The sequence below is a fragment of the Salarias fasciatus genome, chromosome 13, assembly GCF_902148845.1.
Source record: "Salarias fasciatus chromosome 13, fSalaFa1.1, whole genome shotgun sequence".
Taxonomy (NCBI): Eukaryota; Metazoa; Chordata; class Actinopteri; order Blenniiformes; family Blenniidae; genus Salarias; species Salarias fasciatus.
The window spans coordinates 17,867,071-17,887,875 of record NC_043757.1 but is presented as its reverse complement, the minus strand read 5'-3'; the positions used below and the strand labels follow the sequence as shown (position 1 = coordinate 17,887,875).

Genomic DNA, 20,805 nt, shown 5'->3' with positions numbered 1-20,805 from the left:
CGTCAAACCAAATAACCCAATATAGCCTGGAGGAGGCGGAGGTGTGGCGGAAATATGACAGCACCTCAGTCCACACAAACCCCCAGGAAAATAGTGGCGGTTACGAAATCTGATAGTGTTTGTTAAGTAATTGTCTTCACTTGAGCTGTGCAAGATCAGCAATATCTTAGTATCTGTGATATTAAAATAGTCCCACAAGCCTGAGAAAACTAGTGTTGGGTCCATATGTCAGTTGATGAACTGCCCGATATTGAAAGTTGAAGTTTTCTTGAAAAAAAAAAATCCCAAAAGACTTACATATTGCACATTTTTTAACTATTGTACAACCATGAAATTAAAATAAATCCTAGTCACACTGGTCTTAATGATTTGCATTTGCTGATCTCTTGCGCTCTCACGCTGTTTGCATATGCTTTTGTTTTGTCTATGTTTGCTCTTGTTGAGTCAAATCTTTCTTGGAAAGGAAAACTGAACCGCAGGCCATCTGATTACATCAGAGGTGTCCAAACTACGGCCCACGGGCCAACTGCGACCTGATGTTCACTTTTAATTGGCAGCGCTAAGTTGTGAAAATAAACATGAGTGTGGCCCACACAAACTAGCTTTTGACTGTATTGTTCTTTTGAGATTTAACACTTGGCCTGACTTGAGCAAGATGGTCATCAACCTTTTTGAAACAGTCGCTAATTCCAGGCTACAAAGCATCAAAAAAGGCTGCTGCATAAATTATTAGTGAATCAGATCATGTTTGCGCTGACCACTACTTTTTAGAGCTTCCCCCGATGGATTCGCCAAAAACAAGGATAATCAAAGGAAAAATGTTGCCGCTGGTGAAAAATACCATTACCATGATCACAGGGTATTTCTAATTATCGGACACGTCAATATTCGCACTGTTCAGGTGACTGGCATTTAGGGATAAAGGAACCATTTAATTTATGAAATAATAGTCTAATGGTAGTTTTGTTTGTTTGTCCAGCTTTGAACATCCTATTTTTCCTGCTTCTGATCGAATGAGAGGACCTGCGTAGGCACCGAACGAGGTTTTCTATGCATTACAAAGAATTTTAATGGAATAAAATTCCTCATGTGGTCATACAGCAAAAAATTAATCTGATATTTTGAAAAGGAGTCCCCCGGAATCAAAGGACAAGGCCGTCTCAGCACTTTACAGCAGCGCTCCGAAATCACACGGCGAGGAATTCATCATAGGAGATGAAATTCTGTTTCACCCTTTATCCTCGTGCTGTCAGGTTAGATTGAAAAAGCTCTCCCTCTCCAGCTTTTAATACGCCGCTCGCCCTCTGTTTGGTAGCGTCTTTCCAAAGGCATTTAAGACGACGCATTTCTGTACAAACATCCACCAGCATGAGTTATCAAACAGTTTAATTTATCACACGGGCATTCAGATGATGATAGAACTTGCAACATGCATTTGTGAGTAACTATTCCAAAAGACCCAAGGCTAATTAAAGAGCTGCTTTTGGATTTTAGTGAATGTGCTGATGACCGGGGGGATGCTTTTAATCTTTCAAATGTTATTTGTGAACCCGCAGTTGTTCCCATAGTGACAGACCATGATCAATAGCGGCAGTGGACAGTGTTTGTGCTGAGATCTACCCAGGTGGTAATGCGTGTGGGCTAACAACAGAGAAACGGGCAGTTCGACCGTTTCAATTGTCCGCTGTCACACAGGGGGGAAACGGTGAAACTATACCGAAGTTATCTGAGGAAGCAACAGATCACAACAGACCATTGTCAAACTGCGTGGTCACCGCTATTTTTTCTCTTCCGCTGATTTCGAGCGTGTCATCTCGGAAATTTCGGCAATCGTCCAATCCTTCGCCCAACTGCAAATTACACGGTTGCTAAAGAGCACGTGTGGCAAATCAGTATCTGCAAATTATTTTGTGAAGCGCGTCAGGCGTGCGTAGATGTAGCAGAGGCGGCATGGGGGTGGTTACATGAGGTCAACTTCATTAACAACCTGTCCTCTCCTCCTCTCCTCTCCTCTCCTCTCCTCTCCTCTCCTCTCCTCTCCTCTCCTCTCCTCAGGTCTCCAGGGTTGCCGGCGTTTCCACTCCTCTGCAGTCAACTACAGCAGCATGTTGCTGGAGGCTGACAGTGAGCGTCTGTACGTGGGGGCCCGGGGGGCTGCATTCGCTCTCAACGCCTCTGACATCTCAGCCAGCTCTGCTCTTACTGTGAGTTTGTTTGTGTTTCCGTGTTGCTGGGCGTTGTGTGTGTGTGTGTGTGTGTCTCCACCGCCATATCTCACACTCTGCCATGGCTTCATTTGCATTCCACACTGCAGGGACCTTTTGAGGCAACAACAGCATTCTTTTTTTTTTTTTTTTTTTTCTGAGGCAAAAGTATTTATTCTCATGTCAGGCTTTGTGTGTTTGTGCCCTCGTGTAGTCATGTTATTTTAACCCACAGTGTTCCACAGCTCCAGCAAAGGAGAATCCTCTACATAAATTAGTGTACTAATGGGAAAAAAAGAAAGAACTCTCTGCTCACTGTTTCTTTGAATAGATACAGGATTTATATAAATATCCTCCTCGTACTGTATTCCTTTTCACAAGAGGTCTTCTAATCAATTCAGTAATTAGAATGATAATTATTTCAGTTGACTGTTGCCAGTATTTCCTCTGCTCTTTAAAATCCTTCATTTTGTGGTATATACTGAGGCCCATGAACCAGTTTTCATTAATTATTTATCAGTTTCCCAGGTAGTGATAGGGTGATGGTCACTTTGAACTAAGTGTCAGTATCACTGAGTTTCTCTCAAGGTTAAAATGATCAAACGCATGAAACATTGTTAACGTTTTAGATGTGCAGTTTATTTTGTTCAGATTTTTCATAAATCCTCATTGTTAATGTGGTCGGTCATAATTTGACCCTTTGGCAGTGAAGATATAAAGTCAGAGAGAGATATCGCTTCTAAGCATGTTTCTTTATTAAGAAGCATGCTTTGTTTGCATGTTCTGGTCTGAGGGTAATTGTTGACTCTGGGGCGTTATAGGAGACGGATGGATAACTGCGGTTTCCATACTGTTTTAGTTGAAGCTATAATTCAAATGTGGAATCTCTCATTTGTCACTGCTCTGCTGCATCATATTTGTGTCGGGTATGGATTTTCCTTCTCATATGCTGGATCAGAACAGGCATGAAGCCTTTACAGACATACGAGCCAGTGTTTCATTTAGAAAGGCATTTTTACTTCAGTACAAGCTGAAGTGCCACAATTTATTGAATCAAATTTTCATCCTGGTTCTATCATGTTTCTGACAGGGAGCTGCTCCCAGGTATTGATAAACGTGTCTCTTCATAAAAAAGCCCGATTAGAGAGTTTTAGCATTGCTTCCAGGAACAGTGCGAGTCGGTTTAGCTTGATCGTCACGTCACAGAAATAGCATTCAGCACGTGTTCTCGCCATGCGATTTGGATAACTTGGTGGCCTTTCTTTCAGACAACACGCTGCTTTGTTCGCTTCATGGCGACAACCCGACATTTAGCTAATTATGTCAACGCAGAAGTGGTGTGTTCCATAATAACTGGTGCGTGCATGCAGAGCACACCAAACAGCACCGCTGTCGCCTGCTTTAACGCTACCGTGGGATATTTTAGAAGACTTTGTTTTTGGCATAAAAGTTAAACAAAAAAAAGAACGTGAAGCTCTCTCAAGCAGTGTCATAAATTCATAGTGAAATAAACTTAACATTAAATAAACAAATCAATTTAAAGACGATTTAAAATTCGGCAAAGGAGAGAAACAAAACTTTATAAAAGTCAGTGCACTGACAGGAGTGTGTGGCAGCAACATGCTCTCAAGAATACAATTGTTACACATTATCTTTATTGCTGTTTAGTTTGATTAAAAGCAACAATCCTTTACAAAGTGTGTTATTTTTCCCACAAAAGCATGTGGTCTTTTTGAAAAGTTGCAGCTATTAATTTAAAGCCCCCTATCAATGGAAGGATGGGCTGTTCAGAGCCACCAATTAGTTTCAAATACTATGTTTTGGAGCCGTGAGAAGAAGCAGAGTACTCGAAGAAAACCCGTACAAGCACAGAGGGAACGAAAAGTCCCCCAACGTGGATTCAAGGTCTCATTTTCGTATTTTTGTTCCACATCGATTGCAGGTATCGACCACTTCAGGCTTTTTTTTTTCTCTCTCGAAGCAATGCTCAGTGGGTTTAAATAAAGCCAATGAAGTAAGATACAATATTCACGTCTGTATTAAGCGCTGATGCTTTTGCACAGGCTGCCTTCGCATGGAAGGTTTAAAATTATTCAAACTAACTCTCATCTCCGCCTTTCTACTTGTAAAGCAAGTTCAAGGCAAATATTCATCCAGACTATGTTCTCTGTGTGATTTTACTAATGTAGGAATTATTAGAACAGAAATGGGATAATAATGTGTTTTTTATTTGCTGAGCGACTTTGGCGAGCCGGTGATATGAAATCATCACACGCTCACTGTTCTCTTTCCATCTCGCTGTGTGTTATAGATCGAGTGGGAGGCCTCCCACGAGGAAAAAAGTCGGTGCCTGCTCAAGGGAAAAGACAATAAGGTGGGCATTTAGTTCTTCTTTTTCATCTTTTCTGCTGTTTGGTATTTGTCATACTTCTTGATCATTTGTTCCCTCACTGTAAGATATATATTTATATATTTATTTCCGCTTCTCTCTTTCAGACCGAGTGCTTTAATCACATCCGCTTCCTCCAGAGGTTCAACTCGACTCATCTCTACATGTGTGGGACGAACGCCTTCAGCCCCCTCTGTGCATACGTAGTGCGTTCGAGTGTCATTTTTCTTTTCTATAGCAGTGCTTGGATGTTGCATCCACGGAAAGCAGAGCTTCAAAGCTTTCACAGCTACGAAAAGTGCATCACTCACTGCCGATGCATCCGAAGGTTTTGACGTCTTTGTCACGTTGTTTCTGATGCACAGGATGAAGAGAGGTTTGTGATATCCTCCCAGCCTGAAGAGGGCAAAGACAAATGTCCCTACAGTCCCACAACAGGTTACACTGCGCTCATTATAGGTAAAACTTTTAATACAGTTATCAGCCACTTCTAGAGTTTTGGCAAATAACTGGACGGATTGATTTGAAGGGTTTTTTTGTTTTGTTTTGGTTTTTTTTTTTTTTTTTTTTTCCCCAGACCAGCAGATGTACTCGGCTTCTCAGTATGACTTCAGAAGCTTTCCAGATATCCGCCGCAACTCTCCGTCTCCCACACTGAAGACAGAAGATGCTCCCACGCGCTGGCTCAACGGTGAGTTCGATCACTATTAAGCTTTTTTTAGGCAGCTGGACGAGGTAGATGGACACAGCAGGTGGAGGAGGGATGTAACAGATTGCAAAGAACTGCAGATTGTGGCATCTCCAGATCAACAATTATTTCAGTCATTGATTGTGTTTTCATTGACATGACTTTCTTAGTTTTGATTGTTTATTGTGGCGACATTTCGGAAATGGTGTTTGCACTTAATCAGTACGTGATTTGTGGTAAAAGCAGAGGTTTGTTGGATTTGTTAAGACCCAATCAAGTGAAATGTGACAGATCCACTTACGTCAGATTTGAAATACAATGACTCGGGTGATTGTTTTCTGCTGCCGAAGTAGCTTTAGTCACTGTGCAAGAGGGATACATTTTATTCCTCCCTTGATAAAAAAGAATTTACCAGAAGGAGTCATACAGTGGGACAGAGTTCATCCCTCACATGCCTTTCCAGCCAGTCACAGCCCTCTTGTAACACAGAAACTGGGTTTTAATAGCACCAGGTGGATGATAAAGAGTGTCCGAGTTATTGAGTTAGCGATGGCTGAGTTCTCTCTGTACCTGAACACTTTTAGCAAAGGGAAAATCTTATTCAAGGCCTATTAACAAACACCCATCCTTATTTTATTTCGTCTTATAATCATAAAATGCTGCAGGTTTCGCAGCATTCATGGCAATTTTGACATAAATTCCAAAGCGGAAAGTAATAAATCATTGTGTCCTGCTTTTATCTAGTTTGTAAACAACATACCGTTGGGATTATTATCCTGCCTGGTTAATTTTATCGTGTCTTTCTTGCTCTTGCAGAGGCAGACTTCGTGGGTTCAGCTCTTGTGAGGGAGAGTTTTGGCAGCGACGGTGGTGATGATGATAAGATCTACTTCTTCTTCACGGAGAAAAGCCAGGAACAGACAACGACCTACAGCCACAGCAGGGTGGCACGAGTGGCTCGGGTTTGCAAGGTGAGAACAGAGCAGCAAAAGCCGCAGGAGTCCCTTCGCAATCGGGAGGGAAACTTTGCATCACGATTACTCGAGTGAAGCCTCAGCTGATAATTGGGGAAGGGTACTGTAATAGATGACAGCCTGAGCGGGGAATGCGTTTGGAATAAGGCCCCGGTGTAATTAGCGCAGCAGACCGTGCGGCTGATGAATTGGAAGCAGCGTCAGAAGGGGTGACGGATGATCGCAGGTGAGACAATCTGCTCAGCTCCTTCTGCAGTCTCAAATGTGAAGGGTTTACATCTCCGACTGCCAAGAAAAGGGTTAATAATGGCAAGAGCGAGCTGCGCAATGTGCTCACCCTGTTATTTGCTCTTCTGGATTCTCAAAAAAAAGAAAAGAAAAAAAAAACATCACTGGCTTTTACCTTGAAAGATCAGCAGCAAATGTTCATGATGAAAAGAAGTGCTTTGCGGTGGCTAAATACATAAATTCCAAATCAAAAAGTTTATTCATATTTCAGGGTTTCTGAAGAAGTGATTGCCTTTCCACTGTTCCCACCTTTCTGAGCTTTACTTTTTCAGGTGTTGTTATTGAGATCTGGGTGTTTGTATCAGGAACTCACTCCACCAGGAGTACTTTGAACCCACTGAGGACAGACAGACAGTCGTACACAAACTTGCAGATTATAGTTGGAACTCTTTCCTGCGGGAAGATGTAACCTTATTGAATATATCGTTACTGCTCTCCCGTGCCATCTGTTCTGCTCTTCAGGGGGTTCACATTGAGCTTAGCGTTCAATCTGTTTTCCTTTTTTTTTTTTTTTCGTTTACTCTCACCTGATTTGACCCTGTCCTTTCCCCCACTCCCTTTCTGTTTGTCCTTTCCTTGCTCTTCCCTCAGGGAGACCGAGGAGGCCTCTTAACTCTCCAGAAACGCTGGACGTCCTTCCTCAAGACCAGGCTGACCTGCTCCCTGCCCGAGTACGACTTCCACTTCAACATGCTGCGCAGCGTGTTCGTCACGCCCGGCGACACGCCGCAGGACACGCGCTTCTACGGCATCTTCGGCCTCGAATGGTGAGGGCGAATCAAAGTCTCCGGCAGACCAGGGCTTCGGGGATGCAAATGTAAATGAGCGAGGCGAAGATGAAAGACAGCGATCGATACGTTGACACAGTAAGAGAGGACAGGACAGGAGAGACAAGTCTGAAGAACGTCTTTATTCCAACAAATGTGAAGAGAAAAACGTGTCTGGAAGTCTTTTGAAAAGGTCTTTGGGGAAAATCAGTTAGAGTTAAATTAAAAAACACAGATTTATAGGGTCCTAAAATGTTATAGTCATGAAGATGTCACTTCTGTTGGATTTAGATGAGCTTGTTATTACTGTCATTAATTCATATTTCGGCACTGAGCCGGGAATTACTCGAGATACAAAAGCAGCAACTGTTGTCGCATATTTAAACGCTATCACATAAATTGTTTTTGCTGGATAAATCATAAGTAATGGCACAGAAAAGTTGTTTACCTCCAGGAGGAGTTACAGCCTGTCACGTTTAACTGATCAAGTCGCAGCTCTGTAAGTTAACCAGACACATTAGATTAGGGAAGAATCCAAAAAAGCACATCATCATTTAATATTCTGGTGCAGAAGTGTGGTTAACTGAACAAACGAATTCCTTTTGTTGCCTGCAGCTGCTTCTCTCTATATATCTTCAGGTTCGTGGTTCAGTAGTTTTAATGCAAAGCAGCAGCTGGAGGTAAATGGTAGCTGTGCAGTAGCTGTTCAGCTCGTGCAGTGTGAATAAAGCAACCAAACAGATAAAATACACTAGATTATAAAAATTCACCATTTTTCTTCTGAAGACAAACGACTGAAGAACACCTCGTAAACTAGTTGAGGTGAGTGAACGAGTGCAGTGATGCCTGCTGTACATGTTAGTAACATATTCAGGTGTATTTTCAATCTGCATAGCTGTAAATGTTCTTTGTGAGAAAAAAAAGTGACTCTGCTTTACAGTGAATTTCATTCCCCACAGGCTGCATCAGCAGATGTTTTGTGATGGAGTAAACAGAAACAAACAAGCTTCAGTTTGCTGGGATGCAGCTGTCTGCTCTTCGTTCTCTTGCCTCCGCTCTCTAAAACCATTTCATTGTCTCCTCCCCACCTCATACTCTTGTTGGAGACTTCTCATCAGCTTCATATGATCTCTGCCAGTGCGTTTTCCCTCCTCCACCTTCTGTTCTTCTCTCCCATTTGTGTCTTTCCATGGTTTGGTGGAGGTGAGCCACTGATCTGCTGTACGTCCACTGCTGTCACTATGGAAACCCCGGGTTTACCGCTGTTATTGTTCACGGCTCGCAGTCTGGTCTTCCTCACTCTGAGTTGTGTCTTTAGGAAAAACGTGAAGGCATCTGCAGTGTGTCGGTTCTCACTGTCTGAAGTCCAAGAGGCCTTTCAAGGACCGTACATGGAGAACCAGGACTCCGGCTCGAAGTGGAAGGAATACACGGGAAAGATCCCCAACCCTCGACCTGGAACGGTGAATATGCTTACATCCAATCAGGCCGTTCTAACCTTCTTCCCTGATACGGACAAGAAAAGAATAGTTGCACTTGGTGTAAACTGCCCAACACGTCATGTGTTTGGTCCATTTACAGCTCTTTGCCCCCCTTTTGTTTACACTTGAGTCAGACTTTGATCAATCAGGACCAAAGTTTGTTTGAACATGAGGTCTCGGTCCCCTTGGTCCTCTTGTTCACCAGAGTGCAGAGAGGAGCGTTCAACACACACCTTCAGCAAATGGACCTAATTGACACAACTGACCCAAAAAAACAATAAGTGTGTAAATGTTCCTATATATAGTGTCAGGCGGCTAAAACTGACCCAAAATGACAATGCCATAAAAGGAGAAGGCGCTGAACAAGATGAAGTGGAAATGATACAGAGGATGAGTTGCAGTCCCAGAGGATGATGCTCAAAACAGAACCAGCTTATGTCACAGAAGCCCATTTCCTCGCCGATTAACTGCAGCTGGGAGCTTTGGTGACAATGGCTTATAGCGCGGCGGGCCGGGGCTTCGTTAGCAGGGACACACATTATCCACAGCAGTGTCACTTCGACATTTGGTTGGGTGTAATTTTAACTTCGCTATTAAGTGGAGAAGGGAGCTGGTCAAGGGTTTTAACTGGAGAGCGTGAAAGCCTCTTAGGAGTTGGCTCAAGTCATTTGAAAAGGACAAAAAAAAAGAAGGAAGGAGAAGAAGAAAACTTAGTCAGGTGCAGAGAAAGCTGAGTCGCCGGCATGTCAGCACTAACTGCTGCTGAAGCCTCACAGGCTCATTGTAATCTAAGCAGAAGTTGCATTTTCCCCACAAACAGTCTAACCCCAGCCTGCCTTTTATTCTTGATCCTCTAATTTTCCTAGCGGACCGTTTCGCTCTGCCTCATGGCATCTTGTCTGCTTTGCAGTCTGGACCTGTATTTCCAGAGAAGTTATTACAGATCGGATAAAAATATCTTTCTCTTTTTTTTTCTGCTGCCCTCATCATTTCTAGTTCTTTGCGCCTCATTCCTCTTTATGTCGCTCTCTTTGCCCCGCAGTGTATCACTGATGCTCTGAGGGCCCGAGGCATCAATGTCTCCACCTCACTGCCTGACGACGTGCTGGACTTTGTCAGGAGGCATCCTCTGATGTCCCGTCAGGTCCAACCTTCAGACGGACGCCCCCTTTTGTTCAGGAGGACCACAGACTACACACGCATGGCCGTCCGCGTTTTTGAAGGACTGGATGGACAGATGTACCACATACTGTACATGGGTACAGGTGTGTTTACTTTTATGTTTTTGGAAGTGCATGTATTCTATTTCACATCATCATAAAGTTGGTTCTGATCTAAAGTTGTACAGATTGTCTACATCTGAAAAGGTCAGTGTCGATCCTAAGAATTCGAAACAGCACAATAATATAATCATCTTTCCAAATGACACATGTCACTTCCTGTATTTTCACACTTCAGCAGCTGACAGCGTAAACATGGAAACACTTTCTGCTGTGTTATGTGATCCACGCATTTGATTTGCCAAAACTTTCAAACCACATGTACGGAGTCACATAACTGAGCAATTGTGGGTTATGAGCCTTGCTCAAGGATCCTCAACAAATGCCTGCTGGCAGTGGGATTAAAACCAGTGAACTTCCAATTACAAGCTTCTGAACTATTTAGTTTTCAATTGAGTCTTTGCCACATTGCTCCTTGGCTGGATTATTAATCGCCGTCTTTATAAAACTTCCTATTTTCTGCTTTCCTGATGCTTCATTTCAATGTTCTTCTTTGCATCTTTTGCTCAGATGACGGTTGGCTCCACAAAGCCGTAGAAGTCAACGGTAAACTGCACATCATTGAGGAGCTTCAGCTGTTTGAAGACCCACAGCCAGTCAACAGTCTATTAATATCTGAGAAACAGGTAGCGTCTCCCACCGCCGTACACTCAAACACTTCCCGTGCAGCCATGTCTGTCCTCACATCTATTACCTTCCTCCCCCTGCAGATGAGTGTGTACGTTGGTTCTCCGACAGCCGTTGTGCAGCTCCCGCTTTCCAGCTGTCGCAGGTACACGTCCTGCTACGACTGCATCTTCTCCAGAGACCCTGACTGTGGCTGGGACGGAGCGGAGTGTGTGGACGTCATGACACACTCAAACAGGTTTGTGTGTGTGTGTGTGTGTGTGTGTGTGTGTGTGTGTGTCACATGTCACATGCCCAAACTACTCCTTGTGTTTCACCCTTGGTCCTTGTGTTGTTGATAATCGCTCCATCACTTCATAGCAGACACATGCGGCAACTTAGCGTCACACTTTGAAGGCGTCATCCTAAAACAGGTTTGAGAAACCGTCAAACCTGCAGCAGGTGTTTTTATTCTTTCGACTTGAGCAATCTTGAGGATCAACATGCTGCGTCATCGTTTCACAACTCAGAATAGTCGTCCAGTCACAGTGCTGCCGTGAACTTGACGTCAGGCTTTGATAGTAAACAAGGTCAATCTGTTCTCCTACGTAAGTTCATTAATCCAGGCAAACATGCCTTACTTTAAATTCTGGAAGTAGTAAAATATATGAAACATTTTAATAGCGCAGCATGAACTATGGTACGTTGAACTGTATTGCGGCGTTATAATAACCTTACTATAGAATAATTGTGCATGTTACTGTATGCACTAAAAATACTTTCAAAATAAATGTTTGTCCTTTTGTCATTGGTCCTGTTGTTTTCTGCCTCTTTACAGATCCACTTTAATCCAAGACATTCAGCATGGCAGCATGGGATGCAAGCAGGCTCAAAACGGTACGCAGAGATCACAACTACCGCTCAGTGTTTCTGCTTTAACGAAGTCGGCTTTTACCGCTCAAAAGAGATTAAAAATAGACAACTCCAGAGATGCATAGCTGTCATCAGATGGCATGAAGGTCTCTTTGAAAGTTGATTGTGTGCACAGTGTTGGCAAAACCCTCTTCCCCTTTCTTCTTTAATCACATTTTTGCCATCTCTGGAGAAAAATCTGTTTGATATTCCAGGCAGGGAGGAAACGCCGTCTCCCACTTCTCAGTTCCTGCCCCCTCGTTCTCTTTGCACGTGAGGTCGTGCGCTGGCAGGAATTAAAGGATTTGAAATTGGGAGTTCATGCCTCGATAACTTTGGATAGCCTCGGATAAATTCAGCCGATGTTCAGCAGTTAACGTATGAAGAGTGTCAGAGTGGCGGTTGTGAGTTTTTCCTCGACTAATGAGGGTCTGCTGGTGTTTCAGGTGTCGCCCAGCGGAGCCGCTCCGTACGGGTGGGCGACGACGCGCTCCTGCAGTGCGAGCTCAGCTCCAACCTGGCGACGCCTGTCTGGACCCGGGAGGGCAGCGAGGTGCAGGGCTACGACCTCAACTCGGGCTTCAGGAGAGGCACGGACGGCCTGCTGATCATCGAGGCCCGGCAGGACCAGAGCGGCACGTACACCTGCCACTCCCTGGAGAACAACGTCCGGGTCGCCATCGTCAGCTACAACGTGACCGTCCGCCTGGACCTGCCGCCTCCGCCGCCTGTCGAGCCGGACCGCGACTCCTTCGCAACGCCGCCGGTGGCCACCGAGCGCGCGGCCTCTGAGAGGCCGACCCTCCCGGTTGTGGCTAACGTCCTGCCCAGCTCCAAGCTGCTGTCTCCCAGGAGCACGGAGGTGGTGTACCTGTCCCTGATCACCATCCTGGGCGGCCTGTGTGTGGTCCTCACCGTGGTCCTCGTCTACGTGGGCTTCTGTCTGCGGGTGGGCCAGAGAGGAAAGTACTCGCTGCGCGCCGCCGCCGCCGCCTACCCGACCAGTAAGAGGCCCAGCAAGACCAGGAAGCAGCACAGAGGCTCCGCCCACATGGAGCTGCAGACCATCTCAAGTCACTGCAACGGCAACGGCCTGTGTAACGGCGTGGCAAAGATGCACAACGGCGGCCTGGAGGACGGAGGCCTCCTGCAGATCGTGCCCGGCGAGGCTTACACCTCTCCCAGCAGGGAGCCCCCTCCCCCGGCCCCGCCGCTGCCCCCCACCCCTCAGACTCCGTCGCAGGAGTGCGACTTCCCCAGCGGGCTGTCGGCCACGCTGCCCAGCGTCCTGAGGAGGATGCACGGGAACAGCTACGTGCTGCTGAGGCAGAGCGACTCTGAGAACACGTCGCCGCTCTGTCACTCCTTCTCCGAAGAGCTCAACAAGATCTTAGAGAAGAGGAAACACACCCTGCTGCTGCCCCGGCCGGACGAGAGCTCGGTGTAGAGGGCGGGACTACCATGGTCTTGGTGCTCGTCACATGGCTCATTATCATTGTGAACTGAAGCTGTGAAAGAGACTCACACACTTACTTTGAATTTTTTTTTTTTTGACACGTTCATACAGTGGCTTTTTTGAAGCCTGCATCCTAAATCTAACAACAATTGAAGGACCGAGCATGAAATGGAAGAATAATAATAATCTACCTCACCTCAGTACTGAACAGGACATGTGCGGTCAGTCTGAACCAGAGTATCAGATCTGGGATCTCACCTGCAGGTGGATCTCTGCTCCGCAAGGAGCTGAGCGTGAAACATGGACTCCAACAAGGAGCGGCGCCACACGGGAATAAAAGTGCAGTCGATCCGGACGGCGGCTGCAGCTCGCCAAAGTTTGTTTTCACTGTCAAGAGCACAGATGGCTTATGCATTTTTAAAAACCTGACGTTCACTCATTATAAATATTAAGGGAGGCTGGACAAGCGAGCGAGGGAATGCGGTCTGCAGTGTTTTCATATTTTCATACCGACTTAATCAATTGCAATAACCAACAGAAAATAACAACTTTACACACCAGCCAAAAGTAAGAAAGGGTGAACTAATCATTATTTATCACTATGAATTTTAACCAGAGAAATTAAACATTTAGTATTTTATTACATTGTTTTCTATTAAACATTAACTGCATAACGCACCTTAATGGATCATAATAATAATTGATATGTGGTTTGTCAGACCCTTATTCATAAAGATTTCTTAGTCAAAACATACGCTGCAGGTTAAAGCATTATTGTGTTTTTAGCTCACAGGTGAATATATCCTGCCTCTGTCTGGGACTGCCTGCAGCAGCCTGCAACCCCAAACTGGATAAAGCGGGTACAGAAGATGAGTTTCCATCATTAACAATTAAACGTCTGATGTTAAAGAAGTCACATTTTGGATCTTGAAGATACTTGAAAAAGTATTAGATAGTGATTATTTCTCCAAGTATTGAAACTGTGGCTATTTTGACAGTATTATTCAGCCTAATGCACTTTAAATACCAGTTTTAATGTGCTTTGAGAAAGTTAATGGACACTTTTATGGAGTCTGACACCAGGCGCTGTCAGCTGAAGGACCGTTTTTGGCATTTTTTCAGCCTGAAGAGCTGTGACTGTGGAGGCCACAGCTGGACCTTGTTTCGCCACACAAGATCACTGGAAAAAGGGGGGGGGGGGGAAACACAAAAATAACAGTGACTGTGTCTGAAGTGATCGAGAATCCACCGCCGAGCGACGCTCCGCTTGAGTCCAGAGATCAGGATGACAGACTGCAGGGCGCGGCGTTCACCAACGACACACAAGGTTAATACTTTTATATCTTACACCAACGCATCCCACACGCTGGCACTTTGCCAAACAATCACTTAGAAATATGGGTCATGGACTCCACTGCATCGCTGAATACGGACAGAGTAATGTTTCTGACTCTTCTTAATCCAGAACTGTTTGTGTGATCGATCACAGCGAGTTGATCTGAAATTAGTGGAAAAGTTTTTATGTCGCTGGTAACAAACCAAAACCATTCTGAATCTCTACGATTAAATGTTGTCACAGTAATTCTTATCGGTGGGCTTCAGCTGCATCTTCCTGTTGTTTTCCCTCCTGAGCGCTACAATAATTAAACACTTGTCTTACGACAACGCTGACCTCGCTGGAGAGGGTGAAAAAAAAACAGCGCGTCAGAAATCTCCCCAGACATTCACGCAATGTAGCCCCCAATTATTTTCTCCTACCCTGGGGCTCAGGGTGTTGGTTGTGTATTTCATTACTGTACGACAAGGATGGAGGAGCAGAGACAGCCGCACGCATCCCCGTAAACACACGCATACAGCGTACATGTGTTCCCCAGATCAGGCGGAGTAATAGCTTTTGATTGAACCGAACCAGCCTGTGATGTGGGGGTGTGAGATATCGTACGGGCTCAATGATGAGCCGGGGTTTTCTTGTCAGTGCCACTGATCAAAGGAGTGAGAGAAAGCGTAGCTTCAGACTCTGCACATTAAAAGCTTCAGATGAAGCCCTTTGACCTCATTCAAAGGACGGCACGGTGAGGGGAACGCAGACGGCTTTTTAACTCGCCTTTATTGTGAAAACGCTTCAAGTTAAGAGTTGCAAATGCAGTCAGTGAGCTGGAATTCTTAGCGCGCTGTGACAGCTTTTAAAGCAGCATCATATCATGGATACAATGCAGACACACTGAAAACACCTGTGCTTGAATAATTTCCCTCTCTGCCTCTCGTTTGCAGGTTCCGGTGAGCAGAGGTCAGTTTGCACCGCTCTCAGTTTTTATTTATGGTCGGGGGACGTCAGCCGGCGAGACTAACCGCAGTGGCGTTCTCCTAATGAGCGGCGGAGTGGGGACTCGCCATCGCTGGTGGACAGCGGAGCCTGAGGAGAGGCGGGATAAGGGCTACAGGCATGAAAGTCTCTGCACCACCAGCTCTGCTTCACACAACCGGGACGGAAATTGTCGTCTGCAGCGTCTGGAGGAGCAGAGCTGCGGCGGTTTGTGTGCAGAGGGCGTCCTCCTCTCTGATGCAAAGACCAAACTCAACATGCAGGGTTCTTTTTTTTTTTCTTTCACTTTGTGCATGAATTGTTTCAACACTGTTTCTCATGAAGTCAAGGAAAGGACAAGGATAACCAAACACTAATGAAGTTCCAAGGTGGATGTTTAAAAACGCTCTGTGAGCCTATTTTGTTGCAAAACCAGAGAGAGGAGGGAAAAAAATCATGAAATGTATTTATTTTGTCTTTTTTGTATATTTTTGGAACTGCTGTCAGTATTGCTGTTGAAGTGCCACTTGTGAGGACCACGATTTACTGAATTGCACAAAATGTGATTTCTAGAAGCAGCGTAGCCGAAAGCATGCAGAGGCTGCAGAAATGAATATTTATAACCCACTAATGGGAAACTCACCAAATTACAGACAACCCCCACTGTTTCCTCCCTCGAATTAGGGATTGCTCAGCTTTTTTTTTTGTTTTTTTGTCTCTGTACCGTAATAGTTTAGTTTGTATATCTGTTTGCATGTTAAGCCATGCTTTTCTAACTAACAGAATACAAGGCAGAGGATTCCTTCACATTTCCGTCATGATGAATTTAAATAAAACTTTGTACTCTGCATCCTTCTTGTGATTGCTCAGTTCCACCCATCTGTCTTGAAAACGAACATTGTGTGGCAGAGTTTTGTCTCAGGGCTGATTCAGTCGGCTTGGCCGTGCTTCTCACAAAGTGCACATGCAACTGTGACTCCTATTGATTCAGCATTTATGAAAGAGTAGCCGTTCCTACTCCCGGTCAGAGCTTTGTAAACTTATCTTTCAGAAATGTCACGGTCGATTTAAACACAAACACCCACGGATTTTTCCATCAGGTGTGTGACCTTCGCTCATGTTTCCTGGTGAGAAGCGTTACTCTGCTTACAGACAATATTGTAATATATTCGCAGAAAAAAAAAAAAAGGCCATAAATAGGATGGCCGTGTCCTGCATGCAGTGCCAAGTACCTGCGGCGAGTACAGCTTGACATGTGATTAACTGTCATGGCTGACATGTTATTTACATAAAAGCTGCGCTGCTTCAGTCAAAGTCAACAGGAGGAGCGCGTCGTGCGCTGGAGTGGAGAATCAAAGTGCTTTTGATGTTTTACACGTGACGCAGCGTTTCTCAGTCCTGTACTTTTACCGTCCGACGTGTGATAAACGTCTCCAAGCTCCATCACTTAATGGATGGGTCCAAAAATGAGGAAACACAAACCAAAAGTGTGCAGAAAGAAAAAGGAGGAAGAATGTGGGATTGTGGGATTTTTGTAGCGTGACTCAAAAGTTGTGATCTTTCACGTGACATACTGTGAAATTTTTTTGTTCGGGTCATTTGTTGCTCGAATCTGAGGGATCAGGAGATGGCGACACATGATGGAAGCAAAAGAAATGTTTCTCTGCCGCACAAAATGATTTCTATACATTTACCAACAGCAACTTTGAGCTTCATTAGCAGCATTGTTGTTACCAGAAGATTTGTGCAAACATTCACGCCCTCCAAAAGAGGAATTTTACAGTGGATTCAAGGTATTTAGACAAACGCCATAATGTAAAAGCATAAGAGTAAAATTGATATTCATTTTAAAATCAATTTTTGGTGTAGCTGCATTTCTAAAAATTTGACTTCCAGAAAAGTTCATTTCCCTCATTGTTTATTTCAAACAAATGTATTTCAACTCTGTGATACAAGAGAGTTCATTTTACAGCAGAATTCATTGTAACCCATTAAGTGATATTCAGAAGTCAACAGTTGACTGAGAAAACAAATATTTTGACCAAACCAGTTTTTTAATGAAAAGGCTCTTATTCTTGTACAGTGCATCACCATTATTCCAGAGATATTACCACTGTGGTTAAATTCCAGGCCGTTAAAACCTGTTTATCAAAGTCAGCTAATTTCAGCGGGGCCTTACTTATTTAATAATTACAAACATGCAAGAAAGCTAGACCTCCAATCTGATCAAATACAAATTTAGGAATGAAAAATCACAAAAAATATTCAGTATATGTACAGGGCATAGCATGAGGATCAATATCACTCCTCACCCACCATGCTCTGTATATACAATGACTCAAAAAGCTGCTTTCATCCTCATTGTACAACAAAAATCTGTCAGGTAACATTACAGGAATATAAAACATTGATTCAATTCCACTTTTAGATTTACATCACAGAGAAAATGATTCTTACTGATCTTTTTCTTTCCATATCTGGTGAATCTAAGCTCTATGCATTTGATGAATATCATCCAGAGTGAAGACAGATGAAAGGGCTTCTGGGACAGATGAGGATGAAAAATAGATTTTAGCTCGCAGACATCAATCCTTCTTCAAGGTAACCTACAGAACAGAAAGTGTGGGGAGGTGGAGGAATCACGAGTGTGTCTGACGATCCACCTTCTCTTGTTGCTGCTGCCTCAATTATCGCTGCTTCCGTTTGTGTTGTTTACTCGATGCTCTAAATTCATATTTGCATTTGTGTTGCAGTGTTTTTGTTTTGGTCAGAGATGATTTGATCGACAAGAATAAGGAGACACAACCAGAGAAACAAAACACTGAGGAACACATTTGAAAACATTTTAAAAGTAGTTTTGTCAGTTATTTCTATGCTCCATACCATACAAATTAAACATTTAATACACTTTTAAATTTTAATTATTGCTAATTCTGGGATTGGGTTGAAAAATAGAAATAAGAATTGGCTTTTTGATACTCTGATTATTTTCATGCTGAAATTAATAAGAATAAAACAGTGTATGGAATATTTCCTTTAACATGTAATAAAATGTGAAATGCATGCCTAACTTTTCAGTCAAAACATTTAGAGAAGCACTTGTGGAGTATTTTGATCACTTGCTGTTCTTAATGGAGGACATCACTCAGAGAAAAAAGAAAAAATACTTGTCTCAGTTGAAATTCGGACCACAATCCACCTTCTATGGTGTTTAATTCAGCGTCTCGGGGGGCGTGGAGACAATCCAGATTCCCAACATCAAAACAGGACAAGCACAAACAGACAAACTGGGATAATATGCAAACTCCTAATGTGATAAATCAGATTCCAACCATGGCTCTTCTCGCTGTGAGCTGACACCACTTACCACTATAGTTCTTGCACATCAGTATTCCATTCAAACCTTCAGCCGCTCTTATCCACATGTTTCCCAGCTCTCAGTTTGCTCCTGATATGATGTTGGGACTGTGTGAGAAGCAGATGTTCTTTTTTTTTCTTCTTCTTCGAAGTTTTGACGTTGGGATGACTTCAGAGGATGTAGAGGCTTTATACAGCTCAGAGCAGCTAATACTGCTGGGACAAGCATCTTTAATTCCTTCGCTGTGGTCCCACGTCTGAAAGCATCCCGAGGAAGAGACGAGCCCTGTCCCCTCAGCTTGTGGATGCAACAGTACTCTGTTTGTGCAGCTTCTGCTCTGCTCATAAAAATCCAGACCAACAGGCTCGCACTGATGTAAACTGCGGCGCTCACTCCAACATGTTTTTGTCACTCCTCATAGAGAGATTGTGTATTGAAGTGACAAAGGGAAGTGTGTCACACTGCACTGTTCTTCCCCCAAAACAAACAGATACTGTTGTTGGTTCGGGCCTCCTCCTCCTCCTCCTCCTCCACCCGGACCGGTTTGACGCCAGAAAAGCCACGCGTCTCTTCTGGGACACACGCCGCACGCACATATCAATCAGCCCTTTATCTGCTTCCTCCACTTGGCTCGGCTGGCTCGCCGTCTGTCTGTCTGTCTGTCACAGGGAGAGACACATGCCTGTCACTGTCAGACAGGCTGCAGGTACACCCGATAAACCCGTCCACAATCTTTCAATTTCACCCCAAAAGATGCAAATGAGCTTTGGAGCATGTTCATGGCTTCAACAGTCTCAGGGCAGTTTACATTCACTCACACACCAGTAGGGAACAGCAGTCTCGGGTTCAGTGTCTTAATCTTAGGACACTTCAGTAAATGGACACGAAGAGATGGGTGAATGCAAACACACACTCCTGTTGTTCAGGACAGGCAATAAAGCACTGCACCACAGCAACAATGCAATAAATCAATGACATGCTCGTCATCAGGGCAATCACAATGAAAGAGAAAGCTTGAAATGATGCAACAGGTAACTTTCCCGAGTGACTAGTTAGTGTGTTTGTGTATTTCCACACAAACACACACTAACTAGGGGGGTTGACTTCCTGACAATAGACAAAATGTATCAAGATAACGTAGTGGATTTCAGTCACACTGAAAAAAAGTCCAGTGGTTTTTCTGTTTATGTGCAACAGGAGCAGAGAGTAGTAACTGCAGGGCAGGACGCAGGCACACCCAGGTCAATGTGTGTGAGACTGACACGTCACCCGGGTGATCAGTCGCACAGCATTCTCACCCACACACACAAAAACATGTTGACATTTCTACTGGGATTAGTTTCTCAATAAAGTTTTGATTGTATCTCCACTCAGTTTCATTTGAAGCTGTTCAAACAATAGCTACTAGTCAAAGTGCCTCTTGACACGTGATGTTGTTCCTCTCTTGTGAGACTTTACAAAACACTTCGACGGAGGCTTCAACAGATTTAAACAAACACAGACGGCTGCTCAGGTGTGTACTTATGTAGATGTTAAGAGGGTTCACACAGACGAGTGGTTGATTAGACAATAAACCCAGAGACGGAGAGACTGAATGTCTAATCTCTGACCTGTGGACTTTTGAAATATTGACAATGTGTAAACCTGCTCAGCGCACATGTTTGTCCTCGCTGTTTAAAAGGAGCTCAAAAACAAAGCGCCGGTGTGTTTTGAGGAGCTCATTGTGTACCTTGCAGCAATTTGTGTGTGTGTGCGTATCTGTGTGTGTGTGTGCTGTTCTTTAAAGTACGACTATAAGCCCATGACACGTCATTTTCACGCACGTGGCGCCCCCACGTGGCGTTACCATGCTGTTGCCGTCAAAATGCACCACGTGCTGATAACCACTGGAGGTCATCGACGCTCTGCTGAAAGGAAGTTCTCCTTCCCTTTTATGGCCACACACTATCTCAGTGAATATGGAAATAGAAGACTGGCTTCTGTGGTTTTCGTGAAATGCAACAAACCTGCACAGTGAATAAAACTCACACTCACAGAGTCCAGAAATGACAACAAAAGACAGCAAATGGAGACCTTAGCTTCATTTCTACCCTCAAAGTG

At 44.2% G+C, this 20,805-nt stretch overlaps 1 protein-coding gene across 1 annotated transcript in view; it reads left to right on the top strand.

Annotated features, from left to right (window-relative positions):
* Positions 1 to 15,746, top strand: part of LOC115399351 (semaphorin-4G-like) — a 29,911-nt gene extending 14,165 nt beyond the window's left edge. The window contains exons 5-18 of the mRNA XM_030106674.1: positions 2,056 to 2,204; positions 4,516 to 4,578; positions 4,701 to 4,799; positions 4,959 to 5,052; positions 5,171 to 5,284; positions 6,098 to 6,252; positions 7,135 to 7,310; positions 8,629 to 8,773; positions 9,834 to 10,056; positions 10,582 to 10,697; positions 10,782 to 10,936; positions 11,516 to 11,574; positions 12,036 to 14,372; positions 15,317 to 15,746. Of these exons, the coding sequence (XP_029962534.1) occupies positions 2,056 to 2,204; positions 4,516 to 4,578; positions 4,701 to 4,799; positions 4,959 to 5,052; positions 5,171 to 5,284; positions 6,098 to 6,252; positions 7,135 to 7,310; positions 8,629 to 8,773; positions 9,834 to 10,056; positions 10,582 to 10,697; positions 10,782 to 10,936; positions 11,516 to 11,574; positions 12,036 to 13,036 (2,549 nt within the window). The 3' untranslated portion in view covers positions 13,037 to 14,372; positions 15,317 to 15,746. The remainder of the gene's footprint in view (positions 1 to 2,055; positions 2,205 to 4,515; positions 4,579 to 4,700; positions 4,800 to 4,958; positions 5,053 to 5,170; positions 5,285 to 6,097; positions 6,253 to 7,134; positions 7,311 to 8,628; positions 8,774 to 9,833; positions 10,057 to 10,581; positions 10,698 to 10,781; positions 10,937 to 11,515; positions 11,575 to 12,035; positions 14,373 to 15,316) is intronic.
* Positions 15,747 to 20,805: the final 5,059 nt, after the last annotated feature.